Source organism: Phycodurus eques, chromosome 19 (genome assembly GCF_024500275.1).
Source record: "Phycodurus eques isolate BA_2022a chromosome 19, UOR_Pequ_1.1, whole genome shotgun sequence".
NCBI classification, from domain to species: domain Eukaryota; kingdom Metazoa; phylum Chordata; class Actinopteri; order Syngnathiformes; family Syngnathidae; genus Phycodurus; species Phycodurus eques.
In genome coordinates this window covers 5,287,372-5,309,444 of record NC_084543.1, presented here as the reverse complement: position 1 = coordinate 5,309,444, position 22,073 = coordinate 5,287,372, and the positions used below count along the sequence as shown (strand labels likewise).

Sequence of the window (22,073 nt, the reverse complement as noted above, 5' to 3'; positions counted from 1 at the left end):
TTTTTTTTAATGGAGGGGGGTTTAGATCAAATACTTTTGTATTTATCACTTGAGAGTGTTTATTTAAACAAACTTGTTTGCATCTTTTGGCAAATTATGTCACCATCCTTACTTGAAACATTACCAAATGTAAAAGCACAGATGGCACAATCAATACACAATTGTGGGAGTTTTTTTTTCTTAAACCTACGCATAAAGACGATTTAGTTACTGAAAGAGTAGCAGAATAATGACAAAATACTTCACATTGAATGGAAAAATCCACAAGCAATAGATTGTAATCGCCTATTGATGCTACAAGATGACGGCAAAACACTTTTTCCCATGAGACAAGGCTATAGTCTGATTAAATGACTCTCCTCCCGTCACTTCAGCATGGTTCCTTGACACCAAGATGCCACTAGATGGTGCCAAGGCAATTTATTTTATGTTAGCTGAGCACAAAAACAGTGAATAAGAGAGATTTTCATTAAATAACAGGGGGATAGGTTCCCCCAAAAATCTGCGAATAGGTGAAAATCTGCGAATAGGTGAATGCTTAACCGCGAAAATGCGGACGTTCGCTGTAACACATTGGACGCTCTCGTTCGTTTTCTATGTGAACTTGTTCACAACGTTTGGTGATTGCTGGCGACCTCTCCAGGGCGCAACCCACCTCTCACCCAGCTGAGATCGGCTCCAGTTTACCTGTGACCCTAATAAACGACAAGCGCAACGGAAAAATGAATGGATGGATAGTGATAAAAAGGTACACACCGGAGCAGAGTTCGCCTTTGTAGCGAAGGCAGTTGAAGTCATCGCACTCGCAGAGCTTCCCCCACACTTTGCCAAAGTCGCTGCTGTGGCACACGCACTGGCCGCACACGCAGTCCCCGCGCCCGCTGCAGACGCCGAACACGCCGGGCTCCGTGCAGTGGTCCTGGTCGGCCGGCCCGTAGTCGCCCTCGGCGCACTCGCAGTGCGGGCCCAGGCGCCCCGGGTGGCACATGCAGATGCCACACTGAAAGGTGCCGTTGCCGTGGTGACACTTGGGGCTGTTGGGCTGAGCCTTGTTCTGGCACTTGCAGTCGCACTCGATGGTGACGGTGATGGACAGCGAGTCCTTAAAGCCCACCGGCTTGATGATGAAGGTCTTCTTCTTCTTCTGTTTGGGGCAGGCTCGTGCTCGGGCCTCCACGCTGAAGGACACCTGAGGCACAAGCATCGGCTTAAAAGAGTAAGCTTTTTCCTGCATCTAAAATCTCGGGCCGGCTCTGGTTCTCAAACCTCTGACGTCATGAAACCTGTTATTATCTGACCAGTGTTGCACCGGTTGGATGTCATTTTTAACCACAATTGTGGTACAGAAGATGTTTTCTCTTGACTTTGTGTTGATCAAATAAAACAACATTGAAAGGCCTCATGTAACGTCAACCCCTATGGGCTATGTTACAAAAACATAACACGGGGAATGCCTCCAGATGCACGTGAGTAATCATTCATTCGGCATTACATCGAAATCTGGTACAGGTCCAAAAGCGGGCAGTGGTGGCGTGTGGAGGGACGACCATATAAGGAGAAAATGAAGCCCTGAGAAAGAAGTGTGTGCAAGCCAGAAAATGTCACCTGGGGTGGTGAGAAGAAGCAACCAAATTAAAAAAGGATGGAAAGACAAGAAAACAGGAAGAAATAAAAGACTGATTACACATAGATACCAGGAAGGGTGGAAATGGAAAAAGGGAACCAACTCATGAAGTCATGTGTATTCGAAACTTCGAGAGACAACGGCTGTGTTCCGACTCCCAAATCACTATACAGTATCGAGATTTTTATATAGTGGACAATATACTGTAGTTCACTCCTCAGTCAATATGAAAAATAGTTTGGGAATAATTAAATCACTGTTGTTGCATAATTACAAAGTACTGGATCAATGTCAGCTGATGGACCTTCTGTAATAACTATTGAACAAATAAATAATTTATCATAACATTATATTGTTTTAAGATAAGTGCATTTTGCAAAGTTAGTAGAAATAAAGGAATTGATGTCCATCTGTATTATGACGTGTTACCATGTTTCTATTGATGCAATGCATCATGGGATATATTGCTTTTCTAGCGATCTTTGGTTGTTCACTGCTTTTCAAAATGCATTGTGGGATACATTGGGTGCGCTACATAGTGCAGCGATTTTCAAAGTGTATTAAGCATATCACTAGTGATATACAGGCTCCCTCAAGTGGTACTCAAAAGAATCACTGCCCTTGAACGGTTCAGTTGTATTTAACTTTCCATTAAAATATCTTTGCATTTAATGTTTAAGAACGGTTTGTTTTTAATGCTTTTGTTCCGCTCTTATTTTTATTGAATTTTTATGTGTAACATATTTTAATTGAATCATTGTTGAAGTCCATTTTAAAAAAAAAATCTGTACTTAACGCACAGTGTTAACGCGCATGCTGCAGTGGCTTACTAAGTAGGTATTCTTTTGTTGGTACCTGGTGTATAAATTTTGCAAACCACTCTACACATTCGAACAGCACTCAAAAATGGCAAACTCACTCTCTAGGGCACTGTATAGTGGATAAGGACTGATTGTGAACACAGCCAACAAGTCTGTGGTCTGGAATAGAGCAAGACTGCATAGATCCCTGTATGTTGACAGATGGTAGACGTATACATTCGCTGGAACTCAGTTTTAGTGTTGCCTCGGACTCACCGTGTCTCCGATCTTGAGTCCCGAGCAGGACTTGAGGCCTGGGATGACTTCGCCATTCAAGCACGTGGCGTTGAAGGAGAGGGACAGCTCCTCCGGGACTCCCAGAAGCTCCAGCTCCACTTTGGAGCGAATTTTCTACAGTGAATGTACAGCAGGAGAGCGAGAGGTTATATACACTGTACGGACAAAAGTCACGAGGCACGTAGCCCCCCCATCATGGCAGAATTTCTGCAAAGGATTTGACGTGACTGCGCGTATGACTCATACACAGCTGGTACGGTATGTGTCAACAAACCAATGCCATCCTCTAGCCACAAATGTGTTTCCTGTCTGTACAAGTAACACTTACTGCGTAGGCCTTCAAAATGAGCTGAATAACATTGCCAGAGTCGTTGGACAGTGTTCCCACAGTGGTGCCGGGAATCAGCTCGCTGTAGTTCTACGCAAATAAAATGGAAGGACAAGGACTACAAAGTCAAGACAAGAACTACTGGACTGTATATTAAAAAAAAACACTATAAATATTTAATCAGTTTTAGTATTGTAACATACTATACTACAGCGTACTATACTATATTACACTTTCGTATACTATACCCTGACTATATTGTATGGTACAATTACTTATTTATTCTATATATATATATATATACTATAATATATAGTTTTTGTTGTACTACTACTATTACTACTGCGATATTGTACACAGTACAGTGTTATACGCTACTATAATATATATTACTATGTGTAATGTGTGCATTTTAACAAAATTAAATTACATTATTCAGCAATTCACTCTTTACATTTCCAGGAATTTTCCCCTCATCCTGTCTAATTCCTTTCACTATTGCCTCGAACTGCAACTTGCCGAGTCAGAACACTCTGCTCGGGTGATAAATTTGATAATTTCCATTCTGCCGGAGTGGAGTTCAAATATGTATTTTAAAAGCCAGTGAGGTTTGGAAGAGTTGAAGAACGCGCTGCATGTTCGGGATTAAATAATAACAGACCGGTCAGAGCAGCCATTCTTCTCAGTTTGCATTCGTGTCTCGGGCGACTGTTCTTACTTTTGCAGAAACCTTCCTCAATAGAATGAATTGAATGTGCTTGTCACATCACAAATGTGTGTTGAAAAGAACTAGAATGTATACATCTCTCAGATTTGAATGATGAGAGATGTTTGTGAAGAGCCAAAATGACAAAAAAAAAAACAAACGATAATGCCGATAAATGTTAAATCACAGAACATAAGAATGGCAGTAAGAGTGACATGAGAGCAGTCTGACCGGACGATTCAGGGCCATTACTTTACACTTTTTCCATCCAGAATTTGAATGCTAAATATTTTGGAACCGCTTAATGTTTGGCACATTCCCACAGTATACATAAAGTGCTGACCTGGTACAAAGAAACCACAGGGTTGGTGACAGCAAAGATGAGATTGATGTTGTTCTCTGACATCTTCTCTGTGATGAGAGCGAGGGATGGGTAATCCTGTTTAAAGGGAGGATAAAAATATTGTGTTGATTTAGCACCGTGCACACACTCTTACCCAAGTGTGAGCGACAAACACACACACCGCATGCTAACCATGATGGTGGACATGCTGTACAGGTCGGCCGGGTTGAGGTGGCAACGTCCGTCGTTGGGCTGCACGAGCCCGGCGAGACGGCCGTCCAGCGCCACGTGCGTCTTGGCGTCTGAAGTGAAGATGAGGAGGTGGGACGCTCCGGGACGCCAGCCGATTTGCTCCTGGTTCGCCGTTGAATCGCAACATATTAGCCAAAATACTCCAATACAAAAATCTTGTGTTAGCCTAGTAGCATAATTGCCCGATTCATTTTAGTGCGTTTTTGGAAAACAAGAAAAAAATTCAACAAACAAAAAGTGTTCTGAATTCAACGTTCACTGATTACCATGATCTGGATGACTGACAGTCTACACAGCTACACCATTTTTAACATGTGGTGATATCCTTTACACATTGTTGTCGGTTTTTGATGCAGTGCCGCCTGAGGGATCGACGGTCACGGGCATTCAATGTTGCTTTTCGGCATTGCTGCTTACATGCAACAATTTCTCCAGATTCTCTGAACCTTTTGATGACATTATGGACCGTAGATGATGAAATCCTTCAATTCCTTGCTATTGTACATTGAGGAACATTGTCCTTAAATTGTTCGACTATTTTCTCACGCACTTGTTCACAAAGAGGTGAACCTCTCCCCATCTTTGCTTGTGAATGACTGAGTAATTCAGGGAAACTCTTTTTATACCCAATCATGGCACCCACCTGTTCCCAATTAGCCTGTTCACCTGTGGGATGTTCCACACAGGTGTTTGATGCGCATTCCTCAACTTTCTCAGTCTTCTTTGCCACCTGTCCCAGCTTTTTTGGAACGTGTTGCAGCCATAAAATTCCAAGTTAGTGATTATTTGCTAAAAACAATTAAGTTTATCAGTTTGAACATTAAAGATCTTGTCTTTGTAGTGTATTCAATTAAATATAGGTTGAACATGATTTGCAAATCATTGTATTCTGTTTTTATTGATGTTTAACACAACGTCCCAACTTCATTGGAGTAGGGGTACACAGTTTGTAAAAAAAACATGACTTTACTTTCATAATAACAGTCTTTTTTTCTGAACACCCCCACTCCGCAAGGTCGGGAGGAGTAATTAGTTTATTAGCGCACCAGTCCCTATGTGTAGGTATGCCCTTTCAAAAATGATACAGTATAATAATTCATTGCAAATTGTTTTGCGTGCCCCCAAGGTATGGCACGCTAACACGTCAATTTGAGAGCCACTGATGTCGATGAGAGTGACGTGCGCACCTTGCAGACGGCCGCCTGGAGGATGGCGTCGAAGCCTCCCTCGGGGGCGTCCCGGTTCCTGGATACCATCTGCTTCCTCACTTCCTCGGTGAAGCGGCTCACTTTATCCGTCAGTGACAAGACATGCTTGTAACCAAACTGTGGCCGGCAGGTGGTGTTTATGCTGTCCGTCAAACAGAAGTCATAGATAGAATGATACTTTGTAGACCAGATACTTTTTGGAACAATGAAGTGAAAATGGATGATTTCCCACAGTCCACCTGATGATCCCTCACGACACACCATTGGAATCACTGCTCTACACGATAATACTGTTCACTCAGCAGAAGTTGTCGTAAGCTCATAACAAGTGTTGTGACTCTCCGCATGAGCTGTTAATGAGCCACTGACGGTGTCCTCAGAAAAATGACATCGTTGGTGTAAAACCCCCCAAAACAAAACACATACGCTCAATAAACACAAATGTTCGCTCCTTGTACCTGTAACAAGGGTTCTTGACTGCCTCCTTGGGGGAGATGTACATGTAAGGGGAGATCGGCTTGTCCACAAAGGCTCCAAAGCCCATGCGGAGGTTGCTGGTGGTGCGGTTCATGGCTTCGGCCAGGCCCTTGCCCAGCGTCCTCAAGCGGTAGAGATCATCATTCATGGAGTAGGAGAGGTCCATGAGGTAGTAAAGGTCCACGGGGTAGTCTTCCACCTGGCGCACCTTTACAGTAAAGCGCTTGGCGTCGTCTTAAAAAACAATTTTCCAAAAACACATTTGTATTACAAAGCAGATGCCAACTGCCACACAGAGCAACTCTTTTCATTTAAATGAAATGGAAAGTAAAATATGAAAGAGGCCGCTCCAACCTGACCGAAGTAATCTCCCTTCACCCTACCAACCGACCGACCGACCGACCACCCAATCAACCTGATTCACCCCAAGCCATCCAACCACACCAATGTACCCAACACAACACAACCATCCCATCACAAACCACTGCTATCAAATCCAAACTTTTATTATCTGATTTGAATAAAATTTGCTCTGCGTATGCTAACCAAGTAACTCACGTTTAATCTCTATCTGGTCCACATTCCGTATCAAACTCCATCCATCCATTTTCTGTAGCCTTTATCCTCACTAAGGTTCGCAATGAGCCTATCCCAACGGACTTTTTTGGGGAGACGTGGAGCACACCCTGGATTGGTTGTCAGCCAATCGAGGGGCATATACAACAAACAACCCAAAATATCAAAGCTGGGGAAAAATGTGTTTGTCCACAACATCTCTGCTGGCTCACCAGGCCTGAGGGTAATGTGGAGTTTCTGGGGCTTGATCTGGTTCACGTCCTGCGTGGCCCCCGCCGCCTTCTTGCTGAGGGGCCGGTCCTCTATCACCTGCATTCTGCTGTTTGGAGACTCCACGGCCGGAGGAGCGCAGCCTGCAGCCACCAGGTTGGCTTTCCGGTCGCACCGGGAAGAGCTGGCCTCCCCGTGACCGAATTCCTGCCAGCAGTAGGGAGTGTATCAGTAAGTTTAGGATTTTATCATCGTTTTTTGACAACACCAGTTAAATTGCTGAAATGGAAAGCAAAGCCACCCACCTCTTGGACGCACCATGCACAGCTGGGGTGCACGGCCAGACACTGCTTACATGTGCTCGCACCCCTGGAGGTGCACACGTTTGGACCTTGATCAGCAAAAAGACAGTAGAAACTCAATCATTCCATTTTTATTCCTAAATCTTTATTGTACTGTATTATGACGTTGTAAAGATCATCTCGATCAGCGTTTCCCACCCTTTGGCTCATGGATCGATTTTTTGGGGAGTCAGTAAAATCCTGTAAATTATCTTATCGATCATTAAGCCGGCACACAATTTCTCGGCAAAGGGCTTTTCGATGTTTTTGTAATAAATGAATGATTAGTTTTGTATATGCAGACATTATGATCTCATTTTGCATTCTTGGGGAGGAAATACTTTTCTAATTTGCTTCTTGAGCTTGAGCTCTATAAAAATTAAAACGATCAATATGTTAAAACATGACAACTATTTGTAAAAATGGAACAAATTACATAGGTAAAAAGCAAAGTCTTGTAATACCCTCCATTGATTGTAGTATTAAACATTTGAATATGCAAGTATTTAAATGAGTGCCCCACTATGAAGTAATGACATTTCATTCATAAGAACTCTACAGGCAACATTACATTTGTGTTATGTCATCACAATGTTGTCATATACTATAACCACTAATAAGCAGTTTAATATACCACAGATGAAGCCACGGTCAATTTGTTGTTTTAACATGAACAAACACAATCAAATCTAAAATCTGAAATTAGATTATGTCGTCAGGTTAATGTTGACAGGTAACTATGAAGTCAACTATTAGCAGATTTGTAAAATGAGCCTCTTTATTGTGTTCCTCTGCAGCATGTCTAGTCAAAAGCTTACAAAATTGGACTCTACCGTAAACTCCAGTTATTCCCAAAAGGATCCAAAAGCACATCCAAAGCGCGTCCATCCTCCTGACTGCATGCGTGCACTCCGAGAAGACTCAGCCGAGTGCAAGGAATAAAATAAAAAAAAAAAAAAACCTACTCCACTCAAATCTTCAAATCCAAATGTAGAGAAGCCACCCTCACGCTCACGTTGAAGTATATGGGCATGTTTGATCCAGTGCACACTGCCCTCTAGTGGCTATTAAGTGTAGGTGCAACGCAAACCCATTGACAGAGTAGTAATAGAATAGAATGCCCTATTATTGTCACTTTACATATGTGCAATGAGTTTTAAAGCAGCTCCTAATAATATTGCTTCAAAAAGTATTCCCAAACCTTTATCATTTTTTAAAACTTTGCCCTCACTTTGTTGTTTTCTACACTTCAAAATACGGAATATTTACGATCTAAATGATTTGCTTATCAGCAAAACAGACGTACCTAACCATCCGTAAACCAACCATCCACCCCAACCTAATCCATTCTAACCAACCAACCAACCAATCCCATTCCAAGCCATCCAAACAACTCAACATTTCCCAATGCAACCCAACCATCCCACCCCACCCACTGTTATCAATACAAAACCTCTCATCTCTCTTGACTCAATTAAGAATTTCAAGCATGGTTTACTTTATCTAAAGCACCATAACAACGTCAACAGACTACTATGAATTCACTGAGCAACTGTTTTGTTTCTGTGGTTGTAGTATATCCCTTCAACCACTGGGTGTCACAAGTAGAGTGCTTTCATTTGACTCAATAGTGGTGCCTTCAAACACATTTAGATTAAGTCTGTTGTGTTAGTGACATTTAAATGCCAAATGCGTGCACATGTGTCAGGTTGTAGGGTTTGAAGCTAGCCCAGCTGAGTTGGGTTGAGTTCGAGTTGGTTGTTTTGGTTGGGTAAGGGTTGGTTTTGTTTGGTGTACCTAAATTGGGTGAGTTGTGGTGAGTTGCTTGGTTAGGTTGGCTAGCGGTTGGTTTGAGTGGATTGGGTTGGGGTGGATGGTTTGTCGGAGTGGGTTTGGGTTGCTGGTTGAGTAACTGGGAGAGGTTTTTCGTTTCATTAACATAGTCGAGTCGTATTGATTTGGAGCCCAGCGATGGAGAAAAGAAAATCTAGCTCCTATTTTAATTAATTTCACAATTCAATAGTTTTATTTAATTTTGCAATTTAACACTTCGCACTGGAAAATGGCCAGAATTAGAGCACTTGTATTTTGAACTACAGTATATTTAAAAATTTCTGTTGACTTTTCCGTATTCAAATGTCATATAGAAACTAAGTATTGCCTGCAGAAAATATTGCACCTCCAACTGACTGAAGGTCAACATTCAAGAATAGATTCATTTATCTGAAATGTGCACCTTTGTTTTGACTTGAAATAAAATGTGTGAGTGGGAAGCTGTTATTGGGGATTTATCTGATGTTATGGGACATGTCAGGTTTATTTTTAAATAACTGTGCATCATATGAAGGCTACTGTTGAGCTCCAGCATGGGCTCGTGTTTAGAGCCTTGAGGAACACCACGTGTAGACAATGAAGTAAGCACTTCAGACAAGGTTGTCTGAATTATTAAAGGTCAGACTCAAGGCCCGCGAGCCAAATCTGGCCCATCAAATCTTTTATGTGGCCTGTGAAAGCAAAGCATGTGTCAACTTCCATGATTCTTTTTAAAATGTGTACCAAATTTTCAAATTGTCATATGTAATGAATATTAACATTGAGATATTGCAAGCATTCTTTTTTTTTTTTTATACCAAACCTGTTTTTACAGGAACTTGAACAATAAGTGAACAAACCCTTGTCCTTGACTTCTGATTTCAAAACTAGTTATCTATCAATTTGTTGAGTATATGTAATATTATGATGAGGTGAGCAAACATTCATATGGTTGGACAGTCATAACAAACCTCTGAGTGAAACTGTAACTACAATGGGGCCCATAACAAAGTTGACTTTGACATCCCAGCTTTAGGATGTACTGGATTGCATATTGTGTTTTTGTTCTGGTCAAATCTCAACAAAATTCTAGTGAATTATTAACTTTTCTCACAACTACACAACTTAATGGTCTCAGAAAATTGGGATTTAAATAAAAAAGGAAGTAATATTATAACTTTAGTCTTATAATACTGCAAATTTTGCTTGTGATATTATGATTTTATTCTCATAAAATTATTATTTTTTTCCTGGTAAATCAAGACTTTTCTTATATCTTTTGTCATAATAGCGTAAATATCTCATACTGCAACTTCTTCTAAGCGCTTTATTCCTGTGTTTTGGTCCTAATAACGCTCCTTTCCCCCCAGTATCTGTATTAGTTCACCTCGCTCTTGCTCAATTGTTCTTGGGTCAAATCTTTCCTGGCGTCACATCTTTTTCTGTGTGTGTTTGTTTTAAACCTCCACAAACAGTTACTCAATTCTCGGTGAGGAAAGCGTTCCTCTTATTCCCTCGTCCTTCTCTTCAAGCAAGTTTGACGGACAGTACTGCTTGCACACTATGGCCACAGTGTGTGTGTGTGTGTGTTTGGAGGCTGAGGGGTTGCAGTCTTGGTATTGTTGTGCGTCTTTCAGGAGTTTAATTGCAGCATTCGCCCTGGCTATAAGACATGTGTGACTGTTTTATTGTATATGTATGCACCAACTTGTTAAAAAGGTTGCTTATGAACTCTGATTCATCTCCAGGGTCCACACACACACAAGACATACATACGCACACACACACACACACAGATTGGAGCGGTGTGTTGACTTAAGAGTTAATGAATGGATGACTGGAGGCTGTGGAGGGAGCAGCGCCTTGGAAACAAGCCTCTTTTCCCAGGAAGGGAGCACAGGGGACAAAAGAAAGGGGGACCTGAAATGAAAATTGCGTGTTTGCTGAGACCCCAACAAGTGTGGAGGGGGAAGCAAAGGTGGACCTTGAAGCATTCCATGTAGCGTTACAGCCAGTAACATGTACTTGACAAGGAGCCACGGGGAAAAACGGAGAAGCAGCTGTTGGAGGAGGAGAGTGAGACAAAGAGGGAGCAAGGGGGGGGGGGGGGGGGCTGTCCTTACTTGCTCTCCTTGGCGTGGGAGTGGGCACAGCGAGGGACTAAAGAGGAGCCCCAGTCATTTTATGTTTGCCGTGCGCACAGGCGAACGCATGTGAGAGAGGCAAAAAAAAAAAAAGGGCAGCCTTCCTTCGCCTTTCACTCCAGCCATCATGCACTGCAGGGGGAGGGCTCTTCTTCTTCCCTGGCTCCCCGCGCTCCTGGCGGGGTTCCTGGTGGCCGGCTCGGAGTTCCAGCATCACCGCTATGAGGATATGGTGAGAGCTTTGTTCGCCGTGCACAACCAGTGCCCCTACATCACGCACATCTACAGCGTGGGCCGCAGCGTGGAGGGGCGCCACCTCTATGTGCTGGAGTTCAGTGACAACCCGGGCATCCACGAGGCGCGTGAGTAACACCTCGCTCCTGCGCGTCCCCTCTGCGGAGGGCATGCCGTTTTAAGACGGGTGACCAAACTGAAAGTCCAGAGTCAAAATGGGGTCATCCAGTATTTTTCCTTGGGTTGCCAATAGTGAAGGTAAACTGATGCGGCACGAGTTTCAAATAAACTCTTTTACAAATCACAACCTTTTTTCTCATGAAATTATGACTTAATTGTTTGGGGTTCAAGTAGACGATATATATTTTTTCATGAAAACACACCTTTGTATATACAGTGGATATTAAAAGTCTATACACGCTTGTTCAAAAACCAGGTTTTTGTAATATTAAAAAAAAAAAAAAAAGAAGAAGAAGAGCCAATACATGTCCCCACATGTATTTGGGAGATTCTGTTATGGTCTAATGAAATAAAATTTGGACTTTTTGGCCATAATTCCGAAAGGTATGTTTGGCGACAAACAACACAACACTGCTCATCGACAAAAGAATATCATACTTACAGCGAAGCACAGTGATGGCAGCATCAAGTTTTGGGGCCGTTTTAATTCAGTTGGAATAGGGGCCTTAGACAACGTGGAAGGAATTCCAAATAGTTCCAAAAAGCAGTCAGTGTTAGCGCAAAACTTTCAGGCTTCTGTTAGACAGCAAAGAAAAAAAATGTCAGGAAAATCCTACTAGAACAGCTGAACTTTGCTTTCAGAGACACTTTAAATGGTAGCAGGTGTGTGCTGACTCCCATGTAACGTGAGTTTGAATTTGACTGGTTTATTCAAAACATAGCCACATCCCAGTAATAAAAATGTGTGTGCCTTTGTTGTTATTTCAGTTGTTTATTTTTACTTCCCTCAGAAAATGCTAAAAAATAATAATCATTGTACAACTTTTTGTTCTAATGGTGCAGCTTTGTTCTTGTGAAATTACAATGTAAAATGATGACTATTTTCCGACTGAAAATTTGATTTTATTTAGAAATTTCTTATTTTATTTTCTGGGCCTTTTTTTGTCATAATATACCAGTAAGTTTTTTTTGCAACATTATGACTTTATTATTTTGTAATATTATAACTTTTTTAGGAATTTTTAAAATATATTTTATAAATATTATGGCAGGATTTGTGTAAAAAAAATTAATTTACTGTTATCATAGAATCCCATCTTTTTCTCACATATGACAAATTTCCATAATTTAACAACATTGTCCTGTGAAATCGATTGCTTCATTCACATAATATTACAACTTTTTGAGTAAAAATGCTGTGACCTCTTTTATTCATCAGGCACATGTTGCAAATAGAACAGCTGAAGTTTATTTGGGGTTACTCTAGAGCCACTTTAAGTGGTGGCAGGTGTGTGTTGACTCCCATTTAACATAAGTTTGAATGTGATTGGTTATTGGTTAATTCTGAACCCAGCCACACCCTCAGTTACAAGAAGGTGTGCACACTTTTGCAACCACATTTTCTCATTTGCTTATTTTACTTTCCCTCTTGAAAAGATTTATTTTTTTAAATTGAATTGTAGGTCAACTTAATGGTGGAAAAGGTTTTGACATTATTTATCTATGTCTCATTTTTTTTTAATAGCATAAAAACCTGGCATTTGAACAGAGGTGTGCAGACTTTTTAAATCCACTGTACAATATATTTCAATAATATGGCAAGACATGATGTCTTTTAGTACAATTGGCGAAAAAGGGAAATCCATGATTGAGCTGGGTTGCATTCCGCTGTCTTCTATTTTTGCACAAGACGGAGCAGTATGTTGGTTTTTCCTGGTAAAAGAAAAAAAAAAAAATCAAAAAAGGAGATGAAGAATGTTGGATTTGGCAACCGTAAAGTTGTGTACATGCACAATGTGTCACTCTTGAAGCCGAATTGGTACGTTTTGGTGGGGGGGAAAAATGAAAGTGAAAAACATCTGTGATTCATTTCAAGTCACTGCGTTATTTAAGGTACAAGCTCTTACTTGTCACCACAAAAATTAAACCGCCGCATGTTTATTTTGCACACGACCAACGCAAAACTGCCGCCGTTTGCATTGGCCGGGGTTTCCACTGGTGCATTTTTAAGAGAAATAATTTTGGCTTATCTTGTGTTTTCACTGCACGGGTTTCCTTCGGTAGAATAGAAGGATGTACGCCTGTTCTGCTGCAAGGTGCCCACAGGGGAGAAAAACAGGAACCGCGCACTTTACGCAAGGGAGTGAGTGACCTGTGTGGACTTGTTTCGCTCAATCCACTTGTACCCTTTCAACTGCGGGTGGGCAACCTAAGGCCCGCGGGCCGTACAGTATATACTTAACAGTACTCGTGTTAAACCGAATCACAGGCTGATAACTGATCGTTTCACACAACCTTATCCAGATAATTCAATCGCGTGTTATCAGAGCCACTTCCTGAACTCAACTCTTATCAGAAATTCAGGTGACTAGACCAAGTAGTTCCTCCTCTGCAAATATGACTTGCTGTATATGATACGATATGATATGATGATACATTTATTTTTTTGTTTTGTTTCTCACACCATTGCAATTTTATTCTGGCAAAATTAAACTTTTTCATATGCAACATTACCACTTTACTAAACGTTACACTAAAATGACTTGTTTAATAAGTCTTAATCATTGTAAAATGACAGCTTATTCTTGCAAAATTAGGACTTAATTCTTAATTCTTTTAAAATCGTGATTATTTCTTCTGGTAAAATTCACATTTTTTGGGGGGCTATTTTCTTGTAATAGCATGGCTTTATGCTTGTAAAAATAGGGTGTTTTTTTGGTGTAGCATTGTGTCTTTGTAGGACTATTGTAGGACTCTACTTGCTTGTAATATCCCAACATTTTTCTCATTAAATGACATTTTCCTGGTAATACTATAACTTTATTATTGAAAAGTAAGTCCCATAATTGTTAACTTTGAATTTCTGAGTATTTCAATGAGTGCCCTTGAGTGCTGAATGTTAAATATGAAACTGTCGTGTTCTAAAAGGGAACCCAAATGTGGTTTGCAACATAACAGAAAGCCTATGTGCTCTGTCCATGTGTGCACATGCTCTGGCAGTCATTTTCATGTTTCCACCTGGAAGCACCTGTTTTGCCTTGTTGACCTGTTGTGGTGTCGCTGGTGCATTTCCTTTCCAGTGGAACCTGAGTTCAAATACGTGGGCAACATGCATGGCAACGAGGTGCTCGGCCGTGAGTTGCTCATCAAATTGTCGCAGTTTCTGTGCGAGGAATTCCAGGCCGGAAACCAGCGGATCATGAGGCTCATCTACGACACGCGCATCCACATCATGCCCTCGATGAACCCCGATGGCTATGAGGTGGCCGCCAGACAGGTAACCGGCACCCGAACGCACCGTGAGACCATTAGCGACTGAAAATAAAAACACGACTAAAAAGAAAAATGGTAAATCGAACAGATAAACATCATGATGTTACGAGGAAAAAGAAAACGGAGAAAAAAAATCCAAGCGGTGCAAGGAAAAGGTGGAGATTTTACAAGTATAAAGTTATCATTTTAGGAGAAAAAAGTCATAAAGGGACAAGCAAAAAAAGTTATGTTGGGAAGAATGATACAAATTACAAGAGAGGAACAAAAAAATCATAAAGAAAGAAAGAAGAAAATCATAAAAATACAAGCAAAAGGGTGTGAGGTTACGAGAATAAAGTTGTAATAATCTAGGGAAAAAAAGTTGTAAAATTGCAAGGAAAACAATCATAAAATAAAGTTGCGAGGTTATGAAAATATTCCGAGGATAAAATCGTAGTTGCATGAATAAAGGAATAACGTTATGGGGAAAAAAATATCAAATGATGCAATAAACAAGTTGTCAAGTTAGGAGAGAGAAAATATTAATCTTACGTGAAATAAAGTGATGATGTTACAAGAATAAAGTTTGGAGATTTTTTTTGGAGAAAAAAGGTTGAGAAAGAAAAAAAAGTCTACAGTAATGTAGAGTTGCAATGCTACAAAAAATATTACAAGAATAAAATCATAAAGTTATATTAAAAAAGCTTAATGTTATGAGACAATTAGGGCGCAATGTCGCAAGAAACAAGTCATATCGTTACGAGAAAGAAATCGTAATGTACGAGAAATAAAGTTATGATGTTACGGAAACAAAGTCATAATATTACGAGAAAGATAGTAGTGATTTTATGAGAAAAAAATAGGGGTTTTATGAAAGTGGTCATATTATTATGACAAACTTTTATTTATTTTGACATAAAAAGTGATAATGCCAAAAGAATGTACAGTGGACCCCCGCTGTTAGCTATACCGCAAATAGCGGTATAATGGATGTATGTATGCATGTATGTATATATGCATGTATGTATGTATTTATTTTCTAAGCCCTCCCCCAAATTATTGAATAAACGATAGATAAACCACCAATTAGCGTTTTCGGTGTTGGTTCCCCACTAAGAAGAAAAACCAAAAAGAAAAAAGAATTGGACAAATTCTGAAAATAAATCTGCGAAGATGTGAATCGGCGGAGCCGAACGGCAAGTATGTGTGGGTCCACTGTAGTCAGAATTAACTTCATGAATTCATTTAGAATGACCTTTTATTTGTTGGTTCTAAACAGGGTCCGGAGTTCAACGGCTACCTGGATGGTCGAGGCAACGTGCGGGAAATCGACCTGAACCGCAACTTTCCGGACCTGAACGCGCTCATGTATTACTATGAGAAGACCAATGGCCGCAACCACCACCTGCCGCTGCCTGACAACTGGGAGCAACAGGTCAGACGGTGCTGGTGGTGGGGACGAGTGACTTTTTATATCCACTGTACATCATTTTTTAAAATTAAATCATTGGTAAATTCATTACATTTATATGAATTATAAATAATACAATAACATTTAATTATTTCCCATGTATTCATTGATTTTTCTGAATTATTAATATATCTAAATAAATTATTGGATACATTATTTATTACAAATGCTAAAAAAAATACACAAATAAACAATTTCACATTTATTTTGTAGATCTTATTTTTTTTTACATTTTATTAAATCATTGGTTAATTCATTAAATTGAATTGATTATAAATAACAAACTAAAAAATGAGAATGTTATGTTATTATTAAAATGAAGTATTTATTTAACTTTTTGTTTTAGTTTATCTAGGTAAGATGTAGCTCATCCGTCCTTTATAGAAATCAAATATGACTCTTGAGCACAAAAATGTGCCCATCCTGCTGTATCCCCTCTCATAAACTGAATCGTACTTACTATGGGTCACGCAGGGGCCCGCTGTGCTTTGTGTTTACAAAAAAGAAACACCCAGACAGATACTGCTGCCTATGTGTCCATATGTAAGCCTGCAGCGTAGCAACAGATTTAGCTTCAAAGCTAAACAAAGCTCCACTCATAATAAATAGCTGCCAGACTGCTACCGCCTGGTTCAAGGCCACCATATTCCTGAGCTTTGTCAAAGCGGAGACTGGTGTTTATTGTCACGCATACCTCACACTAGCACAGCTATTACTTCACGCCTGATGAATGGTGGGCAGTAAAAGCATAACTCCAATCTCAATTAACTCTATAGGCAATGTTTTAAGGAACATTCTTGATTGTCATACAGGTGTAAAAAGTCAAAATCAAGCAGTATGTGATAAAACTAAAATAAAGTAAAAGACATGGAGGAAAAGGAACAGAATAGTGTCTGCAGACAAGCTCTGCATTGTATTTAGATTAGATTACATCTGCTTGATAAAATGAATGTCTGTACTGTATATAATTCCTATTGAATTCATTTATTTTGCTAATATTGTTTTGAGCATCTAGATGCTTTCCCGTGTTGCTGTGAGATACATTTCCTGTTCTACGGGTATAGTCACACACAAAAATCCAAAGAAAAAGCAAAACACACTCGTGACGTTGATACTTGAGATACTCACCGAAAAGCTTCATTAGATTTGAACTTTAATTTTACAGAATATTTGGATTGGGCTCCAAATGACCCTTTTGGAATCTTTTTCCTCGAAAATCAATATAAATATAACATGTAAACTCCACACAGGAAGGCCGAAGCCAAGGTTTGAAACCTGAGCCTCAGACCTGTGAGGCAAACGTGATTATCACGATTCCAATACCGTACTCAGAAATACAGTATATATGATTAAATTCTTTTTCTCATCGTTAATTGAGTAAAATGTGTTAAATACATGTGTACTTTACAGATAAAAAGAGGACTTTTCCAATTTTGGGAGAGGATTTTAAACAAATCCATGTGTGCTTTATCAATAATAAGCAAACCTTCACAGCAATAGAGGCAGGGGAAAGAATTCAGAAAGTGCTTTCAGAAGATACTTTGTATGATTAATCATGCATGCATGCATGGTGAAAAATTATGCGCGTTGTCCAAAACTGAAAAAATGTTCAACAAGCAGCAACATTTGTCCAGTTGACCAGCCAAGAAGTGAAGCCATTAAGTAGATATGGGGGTAAAAAGAAAACCAGATGTGCTCAGAAAAGGTCTTAAGTCATTTGAATCTCCTTTGGTTGAAACATACACAGCGTACAAAAAACAAGATGGAAACCTTTTAACCATCCTGTTATGTTGTGGGACAAATTGACCCATGGTAAAGTATATTTTTTAAGTGGTTGGTGCAGTGGCTTAATCATGCTCAGTCCTTCAATACCGTCCCCAGGTGGAACCAGAGACTCGTGCAGTCATAAAATGGATGCAAAACCACAACTTCGTCCTCTCCGCCAATCTCCACGGCGGAGCCGTGGTGGCCAACTACCCCTTTGACAAGTCGCGGGACCCCCGCATCCGAGGGAGGACCACCCACGCCGCCACCCCGGACGACAAAATCTTCAGAAACGTAAGCGGCTAACACGACTGTGGCTCTTTAGAAACATCAACCATAACTAATTTGCATAAGTGTGTATATGATGTCAGTTGGCGAGGACTTACTCGTACGCACACAGCTGGATGCACAAGGGTTGGAACTGCGGTGACTACTTCGACGAGGGCATCACCAACGGAGCCAGCTGGTACTCGCTGTCTAAGGGTGAGTAAATAAACAGTACAAGTAAATGATTACTTGTTAACAATAGATAGCAAGTGGCACTCAAAGTACTATAAACTCCACTCAGTGCATCAAATGTCAGCTTTGGGGACAACCAATAAAAAAAGTTAGTTAGCACAAAAAAAAGTCAGTTAGCGCAAAATCTGCTAGAAAGCAAAGCAAATGTCGGGAAAAGCCTACTAGAACATCTGCACTTCATTTGGGGTTAATCAAAAGCACTTTAAATGGTAGCAGGTGTGTACAGAATCCCATTTAACATGAGCCTGAATTTTGAACACAGCCTAATCCTAGTTATAAGAGGGTGTGTAGACATGTGCAATCACATAATTATTATTATTATTTTTATAAAAAAAACATTTTTCCCATGGGTCCATGGAAGAAGTTATGAATTAATTCTGCCTAGCAACAAGTGGCCAATCAAAAGTGACATGGCCAAGAAGACGGAACCAAAGCAATTCTGTTGATCTTGAACTCGAATTTCTGTTATAAAGTTTTATAATAAATCACATATGTTTTTTTGTTGTCTCAATACTTTACAATACACTATTACCATTTGGAAGACAAACTAGAATTCTGCATACCAAACTTCGCCTGGTATGCAGCCTGCCTACCAATGTTTTGTACTACTGGAATCTTTTTAAATGCATTCACTTTCACATCCAGAGTAGAACTAGTCAATATTTCTTGGATTTCGTCATTCAGAAGGCTTTTTATACAAACTTCAACACTGGTAGTAAACCTAATGCACTCACCCTTCTTGGCTGCGTGCTTTGTCGTGAAACTGGTAGAGCATTTACGGTAACACAGTTGCTTAAAAATGCCTGCGGGCTCCACATTCATCAAACTACTGCCGCGTGTATTCACCTCACTTTATCCATGAGGGCAAAAAAAACAAAGGAAACACCAAATACTTGTTTGAGCCATAAGTCCTTGTCTGGAATGTGAAGCTATCGAGTTGGCTTTGTTTTGCAAGCCTTCAAGCTTGCGCAAGATCACATTTAATAGGAGCGTGTCATATTTGTTTTAATGTCTCAATTCGTTCCCAGTTGTACGTTACGTTTGAACTCTGCGGCGCAAGTGCTGCACAGTTACACATTTGAAAACGTTCAGGCAGGTGGTTGTCCAGAGTTGTATGAGAAAACGTTGACATGTTGAATGTTGAGATCATTTTGCGTCAATCTTGCTCTGTGTTGCAGGCATGCAGGACTTCAACTATTTATACACCAACTGTTTTGAGATCACGCTCGAGCTGAGCTGCGACAAGTTCCCTCCTGAGTCTTCGCTGCCCAGAGAATGGCTGGGCAATCGCGAAGCGCTGGTTTCCTTTGTGGAACAGGTTTGTTTCTTACGTTTCCTGCCAAAATAAGGTCATCAAAATTCCCAGTGCAGTTTTGCACCACTACTAACTACTTTCTCAATCAATATTGAGCATACAACATTTTGGATACAGCTCTTGACTTTTGGCTTGCACAATCGTGAAGAAGCAAAAGTGCATGATCCACTTAAGCAAAGTATACGGTATGGCAACATAGAGTTTTGAAAGCCATGATGGAAGGGTCAGAGAAGCTCCTTTTGTTCTAATTATACACACCAGACTGAACTAAAACACGGCATTTGTTTACTAAATTAAAGACTCTTGTTTGCACTCTAGTGCAGTGATTTCAGGGGGGAATTTAGGCGAGGCCAGTGGCGATTTCTGGTATGTGTGGTATGTGCGGCCGCACACGGCAGCATCTCGGGCGGGATTATAATATTTTTTTAAAGCATCCCATGTACTGGCACGCAGCTATGGGAGGGGGAGCCCACGAACGATTGTTGAAGGGGATATAGATATATGAGTTCTGCGAACATATTTCAGTCATCAGTTGTTATTCACCAACTCATTCTGTATTTAATAAGGGTACCCGCTGAAGTTGAATGTTTCCACACTGGCCAAGAGCAGTGACAATGCACGGATCGCTGCGATTACGCAAGGTATAGTAGTATAGAGACGTCTCTATGCGAGACTATTGCACCGCATTTAAAGGAAATGAGAGGAGCGGCTTCAATTGGACATGATCGAAGTTGGCGGTGAACAGGCCCATACCAGCGCAGATGTCCCATTTTTAAATGAGTTTATGTATGCCGGTACACAAAATTACCAACCCCGGGTCTAATCTGCCTCCTCGCAGCGTTAGGTCACATGCAGCGCCAGACACGAAAAGAGAGCCCATTGTGTTTAAGGCCAAGTAGATAGATTTTCAGTTCCCATGATGAGAGTGGGAGCAGAATCTGCTGTGAGCAGAAAAGTCCACCTTTCTTTGCTCAACCGCAAAGGCAATTTTTGGAACAACATTGTTACTGCGCACATTGAAGTGGTAAAAGAGGGGGGCATTATTTGTCTCAAGTGGATGAAGAGTGAGCACACATAACGGCAAGTCTCCCTCCATTACAGGTGCACCATGGGCTAAAAGGCATGGTCTATGACGAAAACAACAACCCTATCAAGAATGCTGAGATCTCAGTGTCAGGCATCCATCATGATGTGACCAGTGGTGAGTTTTTTTCCCATCTCTGATACTCCCCTTTAGTGGTCCAAAATGAAAAGGCTATTCAAAGTGCATCTTCCTTAAAAGTGGGTTAACTGACCTCCAGGAGTCCACGGCGACTATTTCCGACTACTGTTGCCCGGGACGTACACGGTGACAGCTTCCGCCCCGGGTTACACTGTCTCCTCCAGCACCGTCACAGTGGGACCAGCTGAAGCCACACAGGTTGCAGACCTCGTCATAAGCCTCACTTCATATACAGTATTTTGAAATGATACGACGTCAGTTATTCTCAAAGTAGGATAGTGGAACATGGTCTCCATCTAGTGGCATAAGAAGAATCATTGAGTTCGATGTTCAATCTGTGCATAATGTTACAGTGACTAACTTTTTAAAATCCAGTATGGAACATTTAAGTGCGGTTCAATTTAAGATCACTTTTAAGTACTAGTACATTTTAATTGTATCTTTTAGAACAGTTTGTTTTCAAAAAATGATTTACTCTATTTTAATGTTGGCCGCCATGGTGGTAATTGGACAGCAAAGTATTTTTTGAAGCGGTCCTTAGTGTGAAAGATTTATCAACCACTGTTCTTCAGTACATGTTGATCACTTTTGTTCATTCTCTCCACGACAGCTTAATTTCTACTTGAAAAAGGCACCAAAACAAAACGTGAAGACGAAGCAGCACCAAGGCAGGAGGAACCATGTCAGCTCCCAAGTCCACCTTAAAACTGGGCCCAAGATGAGGACGTGATTTAAAGAACACACACACGTTCATATGCAAACAAGCTGTATGAAAACATACACATAGAAATTACGGAATACGTAATTTTACATTTGTAACCCTGTGATTTTTTTTTTTTGTTACTATGCGTTTTTGTCTGTATTAAGTAATTATTCAAAGAATGGTGTATTTATGTAACAGTATTGAGATGAAGATGGTTGTCCTTTATTTACGATGTTTTTTCATGACACATTATTTGTTGGATAAATAAATAAAATAATGTGTGTTTTTCTCATGT

At 40.5% G+C, this 22,073-nt stretch overlaps 2 protein-coding genes across 5 annotated transcripts in view; one reads left to right on the top strand and one right to left on the bottom strand.

The window, feature by feature from the left end:
* Positions 1-18,409, bottom strand: part of LOC133417755 (integrin beta-3-like) — a 26,031-nt gene extending 7,622 nt beyond the window's left edge. The window contains exons 1-10 of one of the 3 annotated variants that reach the window (XM_061705836.1): positions 18,406-18,409; positions 7,127-7,212; positions 6,824-7,028; positions 6,017-6,269; positions 5,538-5,700; positions 4,291-4,452; positions 4,099-4,194; positions 3,050-3,139; positions 2,701-2,835; positions 757-1,189 (exon numbers count right to left, since the gene is read on the bottom strand). In XM_061705836.1, the coding sequence (XP_061561820.1) occupies positions 757-1,189; positions 2,701-2,835; positions 3,050-3,139; positions 4,099-4,194; positions 4,291-4,452; positions 5,538-5,700; positions 6,017-6,269; positions 6,824-6,926 (1,435 nt within the window). In that variant the 5' untranslated portion in view covers positions 6,927-7,028; positions 7,127-7,212; positions 18,406-18,409. Of the gene's footprint in view, positions 1-756; positions 1,190-2,700; positions 2,836-3,049; positions 3,140-4,098; positions 4,195-4,290; positions 4,453-5,537; positions 5,701-6,016; positions 6,270-6,823; positions 7,029-7,126; positions 7,213-7,980; positions 8,084-18,405 lie in introns of those variants that run through there. The other 2 variants (XM_061705834.1, XM_061705835.1) reach the window with 2 other exon arrangements.
* cpn1 (carboxypeptidase N, polypeptide 1) lies at positions 11,176-22,073 on the top strand. Of its 2 annotated transcripts, XM_061705837.1 has the most exons (9): positions 11,176-11,480; positions 14,613-14,809; positions 16,064-16,219; positions 18,137-18,313; positions 18,391-18,502; positions 19,717-19,856; positions 20,955-21,054; positions 21,155-21,273; positions 21,686-22,073. In XM_061705837.1, the coding sequence occupies exons 1-9, from the start codon at positions 11,246-11,248 to the stop codon at positions 21,803-21,805; spliced, it is 1,356 nt and encodes a 451-aa protein (XP_061561821.1). In that variant the 5' UTR covers positions 11,176-11,245; the 3' UTR covers positions 21,806-22,073. The 2 variants fall into 2 exon arrangements, with proteins under 2 accessions (XP_061561821.1, XP_061561822.1); XM_061705838.1 differs by lacking the exon at positions 21,686-22,073 and having other exon boundaries at positions 21,136-21,206.